This window comes from Saimiri boliviensis, chromosome 9, assembly GCF_048565385.1.
Source record: "Saimiri boliviensis isolate mSaiBol1 chromosome 9, mSaiBol1.pri, whole genome shotgun sequence".
Lineage (NCBI taxonomy): Eukaryota > Metazoa > Chordata > Mammalia > Primates > Cebidae > Saimiri > Saimiri boliviensis.
In genome coordinates, this window is record NC_133457.1 from 114363502 (window position 1) to 114375465 (window position 11964).

The 11964-nt window shown below is 45.9% G+C and overlaps 1 protein-coding gene across 3 annotated transcripts in view; it reads right to left on the reverse strand.

Moving 5' to 3' along the window:
• The window catches only part of ADNP (activity dependent neuroprotector homeobox), a 41972-nt gene extending 30903 nt beyond the window's left edge, over positions 1-11069 (reverse strand). The window contains exons 1-2 of one of the 3 annotated variants that reach the window (XM_074406655.1): positions 10428-11069; positions 8226-8400 (exon numbers count right to left, since the gene is read on the reverse strand). In XM_074406655.1, coding sequence (XP_074262756.1) covers positions 8226-8393 — 168 coding nt within the window. In that variant the 5' untranslated portion in view covers positions 8394-8400; positions 10428-11069. Of the gene's footprint in view, positions 1-8225; positions 8401-10427 lie in introns of those variants that run through there. The other 2 variants (XM_039479265.2, XM_074406653.1) reach the window with 2 other exon arrangements.
• Positions 11070-11964: the final 895 nt, after the last annotated feature.

Here is an 11964-nt window from a genome sequence, read left to right on the forward strand (position 1 = left end):
CATGCCACATCTTCTCAATCTGAGAGGTCTGGGAAACCATCACTGCCTTAGGAGATAAGAAGATACTGGGGTGATTGTAAAAGGAGGGGAGAAGAAAAGGTTAACAGGTGAAGATTATAGCCTAAGTAAAAATTTGTGCTAATAATACTGTTTTCATGGACAAAAATTTACGTATCAGCCATATGTAAGAAATTTGTATCTTGTAACTTCAAACTTCCTGACCAAGAGATACGGTGACTTAGCACAGTGAAGTTTTTCTTTGCTAGAAAATAAAGATAAGATACAGTGATCCACCCTACAGCTGGAGAGATCTGTATTGAAATCCTTGCTCTGCCACTGACTAGCTTTGTGATCCTACATGTTATTTACCCTCTAGAGGTCTATTTTCTTATAGTGTAACCAGAAGGACACTACCTCATTGTTTTAATGTCAGAAGGATTAAATGACATGATGCAAGTTAATGCTTAAGACAGTTATCATTATTACCTTAAACCAGATGAGATACTAAAATAATCACTTTGAAAATTCTGAGTTCACACTAGGGCATAACCTCTCCAAAAAGCTCAAATTATTATGCCTGAGAATCAGATGTGGTTGCCATAACAACATCTGTCCTTGTACACATTACAATGTGCTACATGCACAGCAGTGTTTTTACACAGTATTTTACATCTGTGTGAGCCATGCATACTCAGGTTAGCACATTCTTAACTTTACAAGCTCAGTGACACTTCAAAATTTTATGCAACAGAACATCTGCAACTATCTTAAATAAACCTAGGTGACTTAACTGTTATGTAGAAACAAAGCTGTCATCTAGATTTTGCATATCTTATGTCAGGCGTCCCCAAACTTTTTGCACAGGGGTTCACTGTCCCTCAAGACCGTTGGAGGGCCGCCACATACTGTGCTCCTCTTACTGACCACCAATGAAAGAGGTGCCCCTTCCTGAAGTGCGGCAGGGGGCCAGATAAATGGCCTCAAGGGGCCGCATGCGGCCCGCGGGCCGTAGTTTGGGGACACCTGTCTTATGTTCTAAAAAACACATGGAGTCACTGGTCTTTTAGGAAGATTTTCAGACTAGAAGATTGGTGCCCACAACTGGAAAACCGTGATTGTGTTGCTGCTTATCCTGACACTTTGAGTATTCATATTTCAGGTAAGAATTCTAGCAGTGACCGCCGGAATTTCCAGTACACCAGCAGAACCAGTTGTTTTCAGGATGAACTCCTCTAAGAGTTTACGATCTGTACACACATAGAGGAAAGATGACGCCTGAGGGACAAGGTGAAAGCTAGGAAGCCAGGGGTCTGGCCCCCGACCCTTCTTCAATTTAAGAGTTCACCTAAAATTGTATTTTGGAAGTAGGGGAACATGCCTCAGTGCTTAAACAAGAAAAACAGACTGAGGATACTTTACAATGTACCAATCTAGATAAGGAAGAGTGTAAGGTGAGGAGCACTTCCCAGTTTACATCACTTTAAATAGGTACTGCAGCAAGGCAGGGGCACAGCATAAGAGTGATCCTAGCACTCCGCTGCCTACGTAAGAACTCCACAGGCATACAGCCACTTGCTGTCACTGTAAGTGGACAACCTGGCCTAAGAGCAATGTAAAAAGGGAAATAACTCACAAGTAGCCCTCTTAAGGGGTGTTTTAGGGGAGGACTCTCAAAAATTGTGCTTTTCCTCTGCCATCACACCACACAGAAGCTGTGACGTCACCTTCTGTGACCAAACGTGGGTTTTTTTTCCCAAGCAGCAGACACCAGTTGGGTATCCTCTAACTTGGTTATAGTGTCATATTCCACAAGTTGGGGGGCTCAGTCCCCAAGACTGCTCTCCCCTTCTTCAAACACCAACTAGAAGTCTGAGCCTCCAGAACTTCTGATGCTTTAAGCTGGGGTTCCCAAGACCACCCCACTCCAGTTCTATTAATTTGCTGGAACATCTCACAAAACTCAGGGAAACACTTACATTTGCCAGTTTATTATAAAAAATACAGATAAAGAGATGCATAGGGGCTCAGAGGTTCCATGCTCACCCTGGGTGCACCACCCTCCAGGAACCTTCCATGTTTTCAGCTATCCAAAAGCTCTCTGACCCCAGTGCTCCTGGGTTTTTATGAAAGCTTCATCCTGCTGGCATCCTTTCCTACCTCCCTTCCCCCAGGTATAGAGTAGGGCCCTCTCTAGGGAGGGTCTCAAGACCCACAATCAGAAAGCCAGCTAAAGATTAGAGTCTTGCCTTGGGACAGGTGAAAGGAGAGCAAGAGAAGATCAGAGGGATTATTTTCTGAGGCCTAACACACCCAATATTCTAACAAAACATGGTAATAGGGGTTATGGGTGTTATGAGCCAGGAACCATTGTGGACGAAAACCAGTATGTATCATACCACCACAAAAGGACAAGCAGATACGTCCATTTATAAATTATTTCAGAAGCATGCCAAGTGTATTTAAATGATGTAAAATTCTTCATGCTTTATCAAAACTACTCAGAAATAATTTCCCACAATAGGAAATATATTTCTTTCACTATTCTTGAGTAACTGAATAATTTATTTAAACCATGTTCTCAGTTTTTAAGCCATCTCCCAGGATCAAGGATTCACCAAAGGTATCTTTTCAAAAGCATTCTTGTACCAGGTTTTGCCACTTGATAGTTCCATTTTTTATACCTTTTCCCAGTTTTTATTTGCATTTTTCTTGTGGCTGGTTTTTTTTTTTTGAGACAAACTCTCACTCTGTCACCCAGGCTGGAGGGCAGTGGCATGGCTCAACGCAACCTCTGCCTCCTGGGTTGAAGTGATTCTCCTGCCTCAGCCTCCCAGGTAGCTGGGAGTACAGCTGTGCGCCACCACACCAGGATAATTTTTGTATTTTTCGTAGAGCTGGGGCTTCACCATGTTGGCCAGGCTGGTCTCAAACTCCTGACCTGCCCACCTTGGCCTCCCAAAGAAAGTGCTGGGATTACAGGTGGGAGCCATTGAGACTGGCCTCTTGTTGCTGTTTTTAAATGTAACTAATTTTGAAGCAGGATTCTGAGCACTTTTTGCATTTAGATACTCCCAGTCTCAGCTCCCAAGAGCAAGGATTCTGTCAACCTAAATTTGTAATTCCAATTTAAAATTTCAATACATTCCACCATATTTCCACTAGACAGGAGTTTCTTCAAAAGAGACCACTCAAAAGGTTCTGAAGTCACCAGCTTCTACAAGAAGAGCAGAGCTTTACAGACTGCCGACTGAACCACAGGTTTCCACAAGCTCTTAAATGGAGCATGAAGGCTTCAGAAAAGAAAGAGTAAAAGCCAGCAATTATCAAAGACAAAAACAACTGCTCAGGAGAGAATGAACAAGACTGCCTTAAACTAAAAAACTGGGAAAAGAAAAAGGACCATAAACAAAGTTTCTTTTTAGATTCTTACACAGTTAACTTCAAGGTAGAAATATACTTCAATTAACTGCCACCTGCACAATTTACACCCATACTCTCCCTGCTGGGGCTGTGGCCAGCTTCTTTAAATGTAGGGCTCATTGGGATCCTTGGGTGTAAGCTCACATGGAAGCACAAAACCTTACTATGAAATGATAAAGCATTTATGTGAGCCCCCATTAGCCAAACAGCTTACAGGAGCACCATAAAGGCCTGTGTCCCAAGCACAGGCCCAGGAACCAGAACAGACATATTCGGTGGCTCACTTCATCATTGTATGTGATAGTGCCTTGATTTCCCTACTTGTGAAACAAGGACAATCCTGAGAGAATCAAGAATATTTTATAAAGCGCTTGGAAAATGAAATGGGCAAGCCATCGATTAATTATAAAGCATAAAGGCCAGAGAGGGGCCTTTACACTTTACAGTGCATCCTCATTCAAGCTACCAGTCACAAGAGAAGTGACACATAAACACAACCCACAGCTAAGTGACTCAATTACAAATCTATACCCTTACTGGAGAGGGTATTAGGATATGTAGATTCATCTTTAATTCTAACAGCTGGTCAAATAATGCATGACTCTTTTAGATTATGTGTATGCTTTTAAATCATCTTTAACTTAAATCTAAAACTAGGGCATATATTTAGAGCAGCCTTCCCTTTGTAAACTCTATCCAACGTTGTCCATGCTTTCCTCTTATTTTCTTCATCTTTATTTCTAGAACACTGCTGAAATTCTTGAGGGGTTCCAGGATTTCTCTAGTAGCTGTCTTGGAAGCAAGGTAAGGAGCAAAATGCCAAAGTCTGTGAGTGAAGCTCCGGGAACACCAAAGGCAGTGGACTGAATTAATACACAGAGATGAGAGGACCCAGGACTAAAACAGTGATATGAATTTTGCATTTTTCATTGATTAGAATAAAAATATGTGGCCGGGCGCGGTGGCTCAAGCCTGTAATCCCAGCACTTTGGGAGGCCGAGGCGGGTGGATCATGAGGTCAAGAGATCGAGACCATCCTGGTCAACGTGGTGAAACCCCGTCTCCTAAAAAAAATACAAAAAATTAGCTGGGCATGGTGGCGTGTGCCTGTAATCCCAGCTACTCAGGAGGCTGAGGCAGGAGAATTGCCTGAGCCCAGGAGGCGGAGGTTGCGGTGAGCCGAGATCGTGCCATTGCACTCCAGCCTGGGTAACAAGAGCAAAACTGCGTCTCAAAAACAAACAAACAAACAAAAAAAATGTGCCCTGCAATCAAAACTGTCACCTTCCATAGCTGGCTGAAATGTTATCTGTGACTTCCTACACACATACACTCTACATAATCAAGTTGGCTTGAGAAGCAGGATAATATGAGAGGAGAGCCTTCTCATTCCAGCGAAGCAGAATATGAATTCTCACTTAAGCTGACCCCAAAACTGGCAGATGGCAAAGGTAGGTCACAACGTAACGCAAGTGTAAGGAGCACTAAGACACAGAGAGAATGAAGGAACATATCATCCTCTCCTCACTTTCTAATTAACAGGATCAGACAAACAAAAAAAACAAGAAGTCACAATGGCCACCCATGATGGACAAAGCATGGATGGTTTACCTAATAAAGTATCTCAATCAAGGTGGAAAGTGCCAATGTAAACACAAGAAACAGCTTTTACATTCAAAATATCAATTAATTAGCATGGGGCTTTGGTTTATACCAGTTTCGAAGATCAAGTTTCCAAACTAACAATATAAAAGATGTTAACTGACACTGATGTACATCAGCAAAACATGGCATTTGCTCCACAGTTAATATCACAAGCTCTTACAAAACTAGGAGAGGGGCCAGGCACGGTGGCTCATGTCTGCAATTCCAGCACTTGGGGAGGCCAAGGCAGGCGGATTACTTGAGATAAGGAATTCAAGACCAGCCTGGCCAACACGGCGAAACCCTGTCTCTACTAAAAATACAAAAACTAGTCAAGCATTGTGGCAAGCACCTGTAATTCCAGCTACTCAGGAGGCTAAGGCAGGAGAATCACTTGAACCCAGAAAGCAGAGGTTGTAGTGAGCTGAGATTGTGCCATTGCACTCCAGCCTGGGAGACAGAGCAAGACAGTCTCAAAAACAAACAAAACAATAAACTAGGAGAAGAAAAACTTTTAAGTTTATGCAATGCTAGTAACAAGTCAAGCTCTGTGAATCTAACTATAATTAAATTATTTACACATAGGGGAGCAATGTTTCTCTTAATGGACATGTGTCTCAGGCAAGAGAATGAAGGTTAAACTCCCACTGAAAGTATTTTACCTTATGTAAGACACAACAGACTTTATGATACTCTTTTAAAGTAAAAATCCTTTGGAGTCCAGGTTGAACAAGTAGCTTATTTACACAACAGTCATGGGTATTTTGGTGTAAACCACAATAATGCTTCTAACCTTACAAAATAAAAATTTCAATTATTTATCTTTCATATCATTTAAAAAATCTTTATTTCACTATGATTTAAATAGGTTACTTGGAAAAAAGTATATAAAGTTTAACTCTGGTATGTTTTTTACTACACTTAGATGTATTGTCCCCAAATGACATCTCGAACTAAATATATTTTCCCCAAACTACACCTCTGATACTTGAACTTTTCATTTGTATTTAATAATATAACCATTTCCAGCTCTAGAAAACCCAACTGTATTCTACGTGTATGTGTGTACACACACACACGCGCCCCAATTATGAAATCAATTGGCTGAGGTCTATTACAATTATTGCAGTTTTGTTACTTATACACGAATCTCAAAAAAGACAATTTCTGAAGTTTTCTTTTTCTCTTTTCTACCCTGTGAAGTATCAATCCCTACTTTCTCCTGTATAACAAAACGGCTCTATCTTCCTTAAGTTGCAAATTTCACAATAAAACTTGTAGCCAACATCATCTCATTCAACTAATATACTGCTGAGTATTCCAGCTCTCAAAATACTAACGTTTTTAATCCTTGGCAAACTTTTAGGGCCGGGCGTGGTGGCTCACGCCTGTAATCCAAGCACTCTGGAGGCCAAGGTGGGCGGATCACCTGAGGTAGGGAGTTCAAGACCAGCCTGACCAACATGGTGAAACCCCGTCTTTAAAATTAAAAAAACAAAAAACTTTTAAGTAGTTAGAAGGAAAACAACAACTTCACACATAGTATGCCTTATGTTTTCAATATTCAAATATAAATAATAAGCCACTGTAGCCTGATAAAAGCCTACCTGTTGCTTACTTGCAAGTGGTACCAAAACAACCTGTTCAGTATTGTAAAGTTCTTATTTTAATATAAATAGTATTAAAACTCTTCCTGCACTCTGGTATAAGGAGAAAAAGATAAACTTAAGCAAAGCAAAGCAAATTAACAGTGGGAATGTCTAAAATCAATGACTTCCAAGGTTGGCAGTGCCAGGGGAATTAAGAGTTTCAGCCCAATCTCTTGTTATTTTCTATACAGGAACTATAAGAACCAAAATCGGGGGGAGGGAAAAGTCCCCCCCCCCCACCAAAAAAAAAGAACCAAAATCAAAGAGGTTAATTTCAATATATAGCAGCTCCTGGTAAGGTAGTCTCAGGAAATTTTTCAACAAAGGACAAGATAAAGCAATTTCTACCTAAAGTTCAGTTGCACAGACTACCCATTCCCACACTCTAGTTGAGCCTTTTACTATACTTTAGTAAGTTTACCTACTATAAATTCCAGTCTTCAAGTCCAATTGTTTCACTTTTTTTTTTGGGTAGAGATGGGGGGCTCATTATGTTGCCCAAGCTAGTCTTGAACTCCTGGCCTCGAGTGATCCTCCTGCCTCAGCCTCCCAAAGTTTTGGGATTATAGGCATGAGCCACCTCGCCTGACCTCACCTTATGTTTTGAGTGTTAAAACCAAGAAACCTTTGAAACCATAGAATACGTGCTTTCTAAGAGCTCACAGCAACTCTTTCTTTAAGGGAAAATGGCTGTTACCACTTAGGACATCATTCAACACTGTATCTCATTTACAAAACAAAACAAAAGCCCCTCCACAAAATTCATCTCCAATATTCCCCCAAATAAGCTGTGTTCAAATTATATGCTCATTATTAAAACTTAAGTAAATGTATATAAAACACCAAATAAAGATAAAAACTGTCTACATATACTATGTTATTTAAAAATTAAAATAATCCCATATAAATATCTGATTTTTACAATTACTAAAAAATTGTAAAAGCAATGTAGTCTCTAGTCAAATACCTGTACCAAAGGGCCTCCTTTTCACTCACCAAAACGTTAATTGGTAGCAATTCTCCAATGAAAAATTCTCCTGTTAGGCACCAACTGGTTAACTAGGTATCAAAGAATACACCCATTCGGTTCCCCATAAACTTATCTTAGTGTATTTACCTAAGATACTTGTAACAAAGTCTTAAAGGTACCCACAAACATCAACCACTGTCAACCGTTGGTAGTAAGAACAAGTTCATGGAAAAGCATGTTTTCATCAGATATTTAAGGCTTTTAGAAGCTTAGAAATTGGGTCATCAAAGTAATAGTAACTGAATACTTAACATACTTTATACACAAGGGTGTAGAATGCACATGATTACAACAATATCAGCATCTGTAAAAATTTCTCTTAAGTGTTCAGAACCCACTACTGAAACAGCTCTAACCGGTTCCTTGAAGAATGTGGCTAGGCTGAAATTTTGGAAGTGTTGGCTTTGGTGGTGACCAAGGAGGAAGAAGTCTCTGGCTTCCCTGTTGCTGAAGTTCCCACCCTCCAAAATGAATATACCCACCGGTGTGAATTGACAATGTGGTCCAAAGAGCAAGGCAGGAAACGGAGTCCAGATCCTCAAAATGGTAGTACAGGGCATAACCACTAGGCCACCTATCAGTTCAGTACAAAAAGTACAACCCTGCGCATCATGGTGTAAAAGCTGGGGCCTAGGTTTCGCATTGTGCATCTCACACCTATGGAAATAACAAGAGGAGTAAAATCTATAGAAATCAACACACCCTAAGACGGTGCGTGCTCAAAGAAGACTGGTTCAACATTTTGGTAAAGGCGGTTGGCTGCTGAGATAATGAATGGCAATTACAAGTCCAATTTTGGAGGGCAACACCATTTTTACAATCAACACTGTTGAGTTTGACAATGAAGAATCCAACATGGACTTGATGTTTACCAACAAGGCTTTGCAAATCATGACACCCATCTTCTCTCTTATAAAAATTACTACCCCACAAAAATCCATCATCTTTCAAGAATGATTTTTACCTCTCAAAGAACTGGAAAGATTTGGGCTACGATGAAGGGAGTTAATCAGCAATGCCCCCAAACCTGTTACTTTCAGGTTTCAAGCCTTCTCCTTTACCACCAGACTTAGGAATGCTATGGTGACACATTCAAAATGTTATTCTAGAGAAAGGGAATCCGAACCAAGGATGTGCCAAGGTGATTCGTCAAGAACATGTGTGGACTGTCTGAGGGCCAACAGTTTTGAAAAAGTAAAAGGAGCAAACTTCTAAAATGCAGGGTGGGCTCTTTAAAAGAAGTAAAATCACTGCTCTTGACTCACTTAATCCTTCGCCATGTTGCTGTCAGCTCACCAACTAAGTGCGAGTGTGACTTGCTGGGCCCATTTTCCCATGGTCTGTAGAAGGCGCTGTGAAGCACATCCTGTTCTAGCTCGGGGGCCCTTCCCCCCTCTGCAGCCTTACCCAGTGCAGAGAATGCGCCCCCTACTGACTCCAACACTCATCGCCTTTAGCCGACTTGGCTGCGGTGCATTTTGGGTGGGGGCTGGTATTTTCTCCATGGCCATAAACCAGAAGCAACAATGCAGATTTCTAAAGAAACTGTATCAAGCTATCCAAGAGATTCTTTTTTTTTCTTTCCATTCTGAAGGTTCAAGACACAGGCACAAGAAGCATCAGGGATGGAAACTGGGTGTGTGGGATGGACAGTATTAACATGGCAAACACAGGAAACAGTTTGGTTCTTTTTCCCTCCTAAGCCTTTGTCTGTAAAATGGGGTTATGGCAAGAAGTGTCCAGAGAAACTGGTGAATGCAAAAACATTAAGAAGTCTTCGCGTGTGCGTGTGTGGGGGGGTGTGTGGCTAAAATGATATCAGACCTAGAGTCTTGCCTTGGGCAGAAGAGGAAGAGAAGCAATCGCGCCTTTTCCAGCAGACAGGGATCAAGGTTGGGGGGGAGGGGAAGGCAGGCAAGCAGCCCAGAGGAAAGAAGAGGTGAATAAGAGGGTGCTCCCCAAACTACTCCCCATTCATTACGAGAAAATCTTTTTGCAGCTTTCTGGATTTCCATTTTCTACCATCTTACTGCAAAGTTAGGACTCAGAATGTTCGAAAGAGGTGCTGACCAGGCAGCTGAGATTGGGAAAAGGGATGGTTGGTAGACTGTGGTCAGGATAGGAGGGAAGCTGGCAGGTTGGGAAGGAAGGATTGCACAGGGGAGGCAAAGACTTTCACTCCGTGCCATGCACGCTCCCCGGCCCCCCAACCCCGTCCTCCCTCCCCCAGCTAAGGGTGGGTAGACCTGGCAGAAGGCTCGTTCCAGGCATGGGAGTGTGCGTGGGGGGGGCTCCTTTTGGGGGTGGGGGGCGGACGGGATTAGTTCTAGGGATGGGAGAAGCTGGGTTCTGGCTGGGGGCGGGGTGGGGGAGATGCCATTAGCTGCAAAAGCTCCCGGCAGCCAGGCTGGCTGCTGGCCTCGGTGGGCTCACGGGGCGGAGAAGGGGGTCGGGCTGCAGGAGGAGGCGCCTGGACCTCCAGAGCAGAGCCGGGTAGCGGTCCGTGCCGGGACCGGCGGCCCGTCGGCGCCGGGGTGTGCAAAGAAGTGTGTGTGCGGCTGGAGGGCGGCGATGCGAACAACAATGCGCCCGCGCCCGGGGCCGGGCTGGGCGGACGGCCGCGCGGGCCGGGGTCGGGAGGCAGGGCAGGGCCGCGGGTCCGCGCGCGGCGGCGCCAGGCTTACCTTGACTCGGCCTCAAGGCGCGCGCGGGGCCGGCGTGCTCGGGGGCCGGACGGCGGCGGCGGGCGGATGGCGGCGGCACGGCGGTGGCGGCAGCGGGGAGGGCGCGCCCGGGGCCTCGTCGCGCTCCGGCTCGGCGGGCTCCGGCTCGCGCCGCGGCCGCGGGTGCTGCCGGGGGGCGCGGCGGGCGCAGCAGAGCGGCGGGCGGCGGCGGCGTCGTCGAGCGGTGCAGACAAAGGAGGGGCGGAGGGAGGAGACGGAGGGAGTGGGAGAGGCGGCTTCACCGGCGCGGGCGGCGGCGGCCGCGCTCCTCTCGCTCCTCAGCAGCGGGGACCGAGAGAGGGAGCTGTGTCTGAGAAGACGCCAAAATCCCCCTTTGCGCTGCCGGCGGGAGTGGGAGGGGGCACAAGATGGCGGCGGCCGGGGGGCGGGAGTTCAGCTCATGGATCCCGGCGGGCGGCGGAGGGGAGACCGGGCCAGCGGAGGCGGCGGCGGCAACAGGCGGGGGAGGGGGGCTGATCCCGCGTCTCCCCTCAGCAGACAATACAAGCGCCTCGGACCGAGTCCCCGAACCTGCCCTAGCCAAAATGGCGGCCGAGAAAGAGAGGAAGTGACGTAAGTGCCTCATTAGCATAAGAGGACTCATTGTCCAGCTAAGTAGGGGGGGCAGTGGGGACAGCACCCCTAACCCCCTTTCCCCCAGGGGAGCCCCTCCTACTGCCACCTGTGCTTGCACCTAACTTTTCCTGAGGAAGGGTGCTCTCAGAACCCCCACCCCCGCCTGAGGGAAATTATATAATCCCCACTGACGGGGGTAGCTCTCGCGAGAACCTGGCGGATTTACCATTGACCCACTAGGAGGCGCCGTGGATAATGGCCGCAGTGCGCTCCCAGGGCCCGTGTGCTCGGCGGGCGCCTTCCTCTGGCCGCAGCGCCGGCGGCGGAGGCAGAAGCAGCGGGCCGCAGCACGCCCAGCACTCAGTCAGGTGGCCGTGCTGGGGATCCCTGCGCGGGCCCAGCTGGGCCTGGACTACATCTGGCGGGAGGGGTGTGCAGGGCGGCCCGGGGCGGCTCCACGTGCTCAGAGGCCCGCGCTTCCTCCACGCCTGAGAAGTGGTGGAAAGGCGCCGGAACACCTGGCCAGTCGCCCCTGACGCCTCCTCCCTTAAATGAGGTGTGAGGGCCTCGTGCTTCACACAGCGACTTGGGATGAGACACAACCCCAAGGCTGCCTGAGCCCTTCCTGGTGGGGTATTCGGTGCAGAGGGGTCGAGTTTTATTAAGGTTCGCCGTTACCCTGTGACTTGACATTCTTCCCAGTCACAGTGATGGACTCTTCTCTTTGATCTGAATTTTAAAAATGGGAATCTTGGTGCCTTGAGGCCTCCCAACTGGTGAAACTCCAGGATGAGAAGTGATGTTGCCAATGGGGGCACTGGCTGTCTGCAAGATCCTTAAACAACACACCTTGTAGTCCTAGGGACATAACTTTTGGTGCGCCCTCAATCTGGGTAGTGTAAGACAGCACATGGTTACGTTG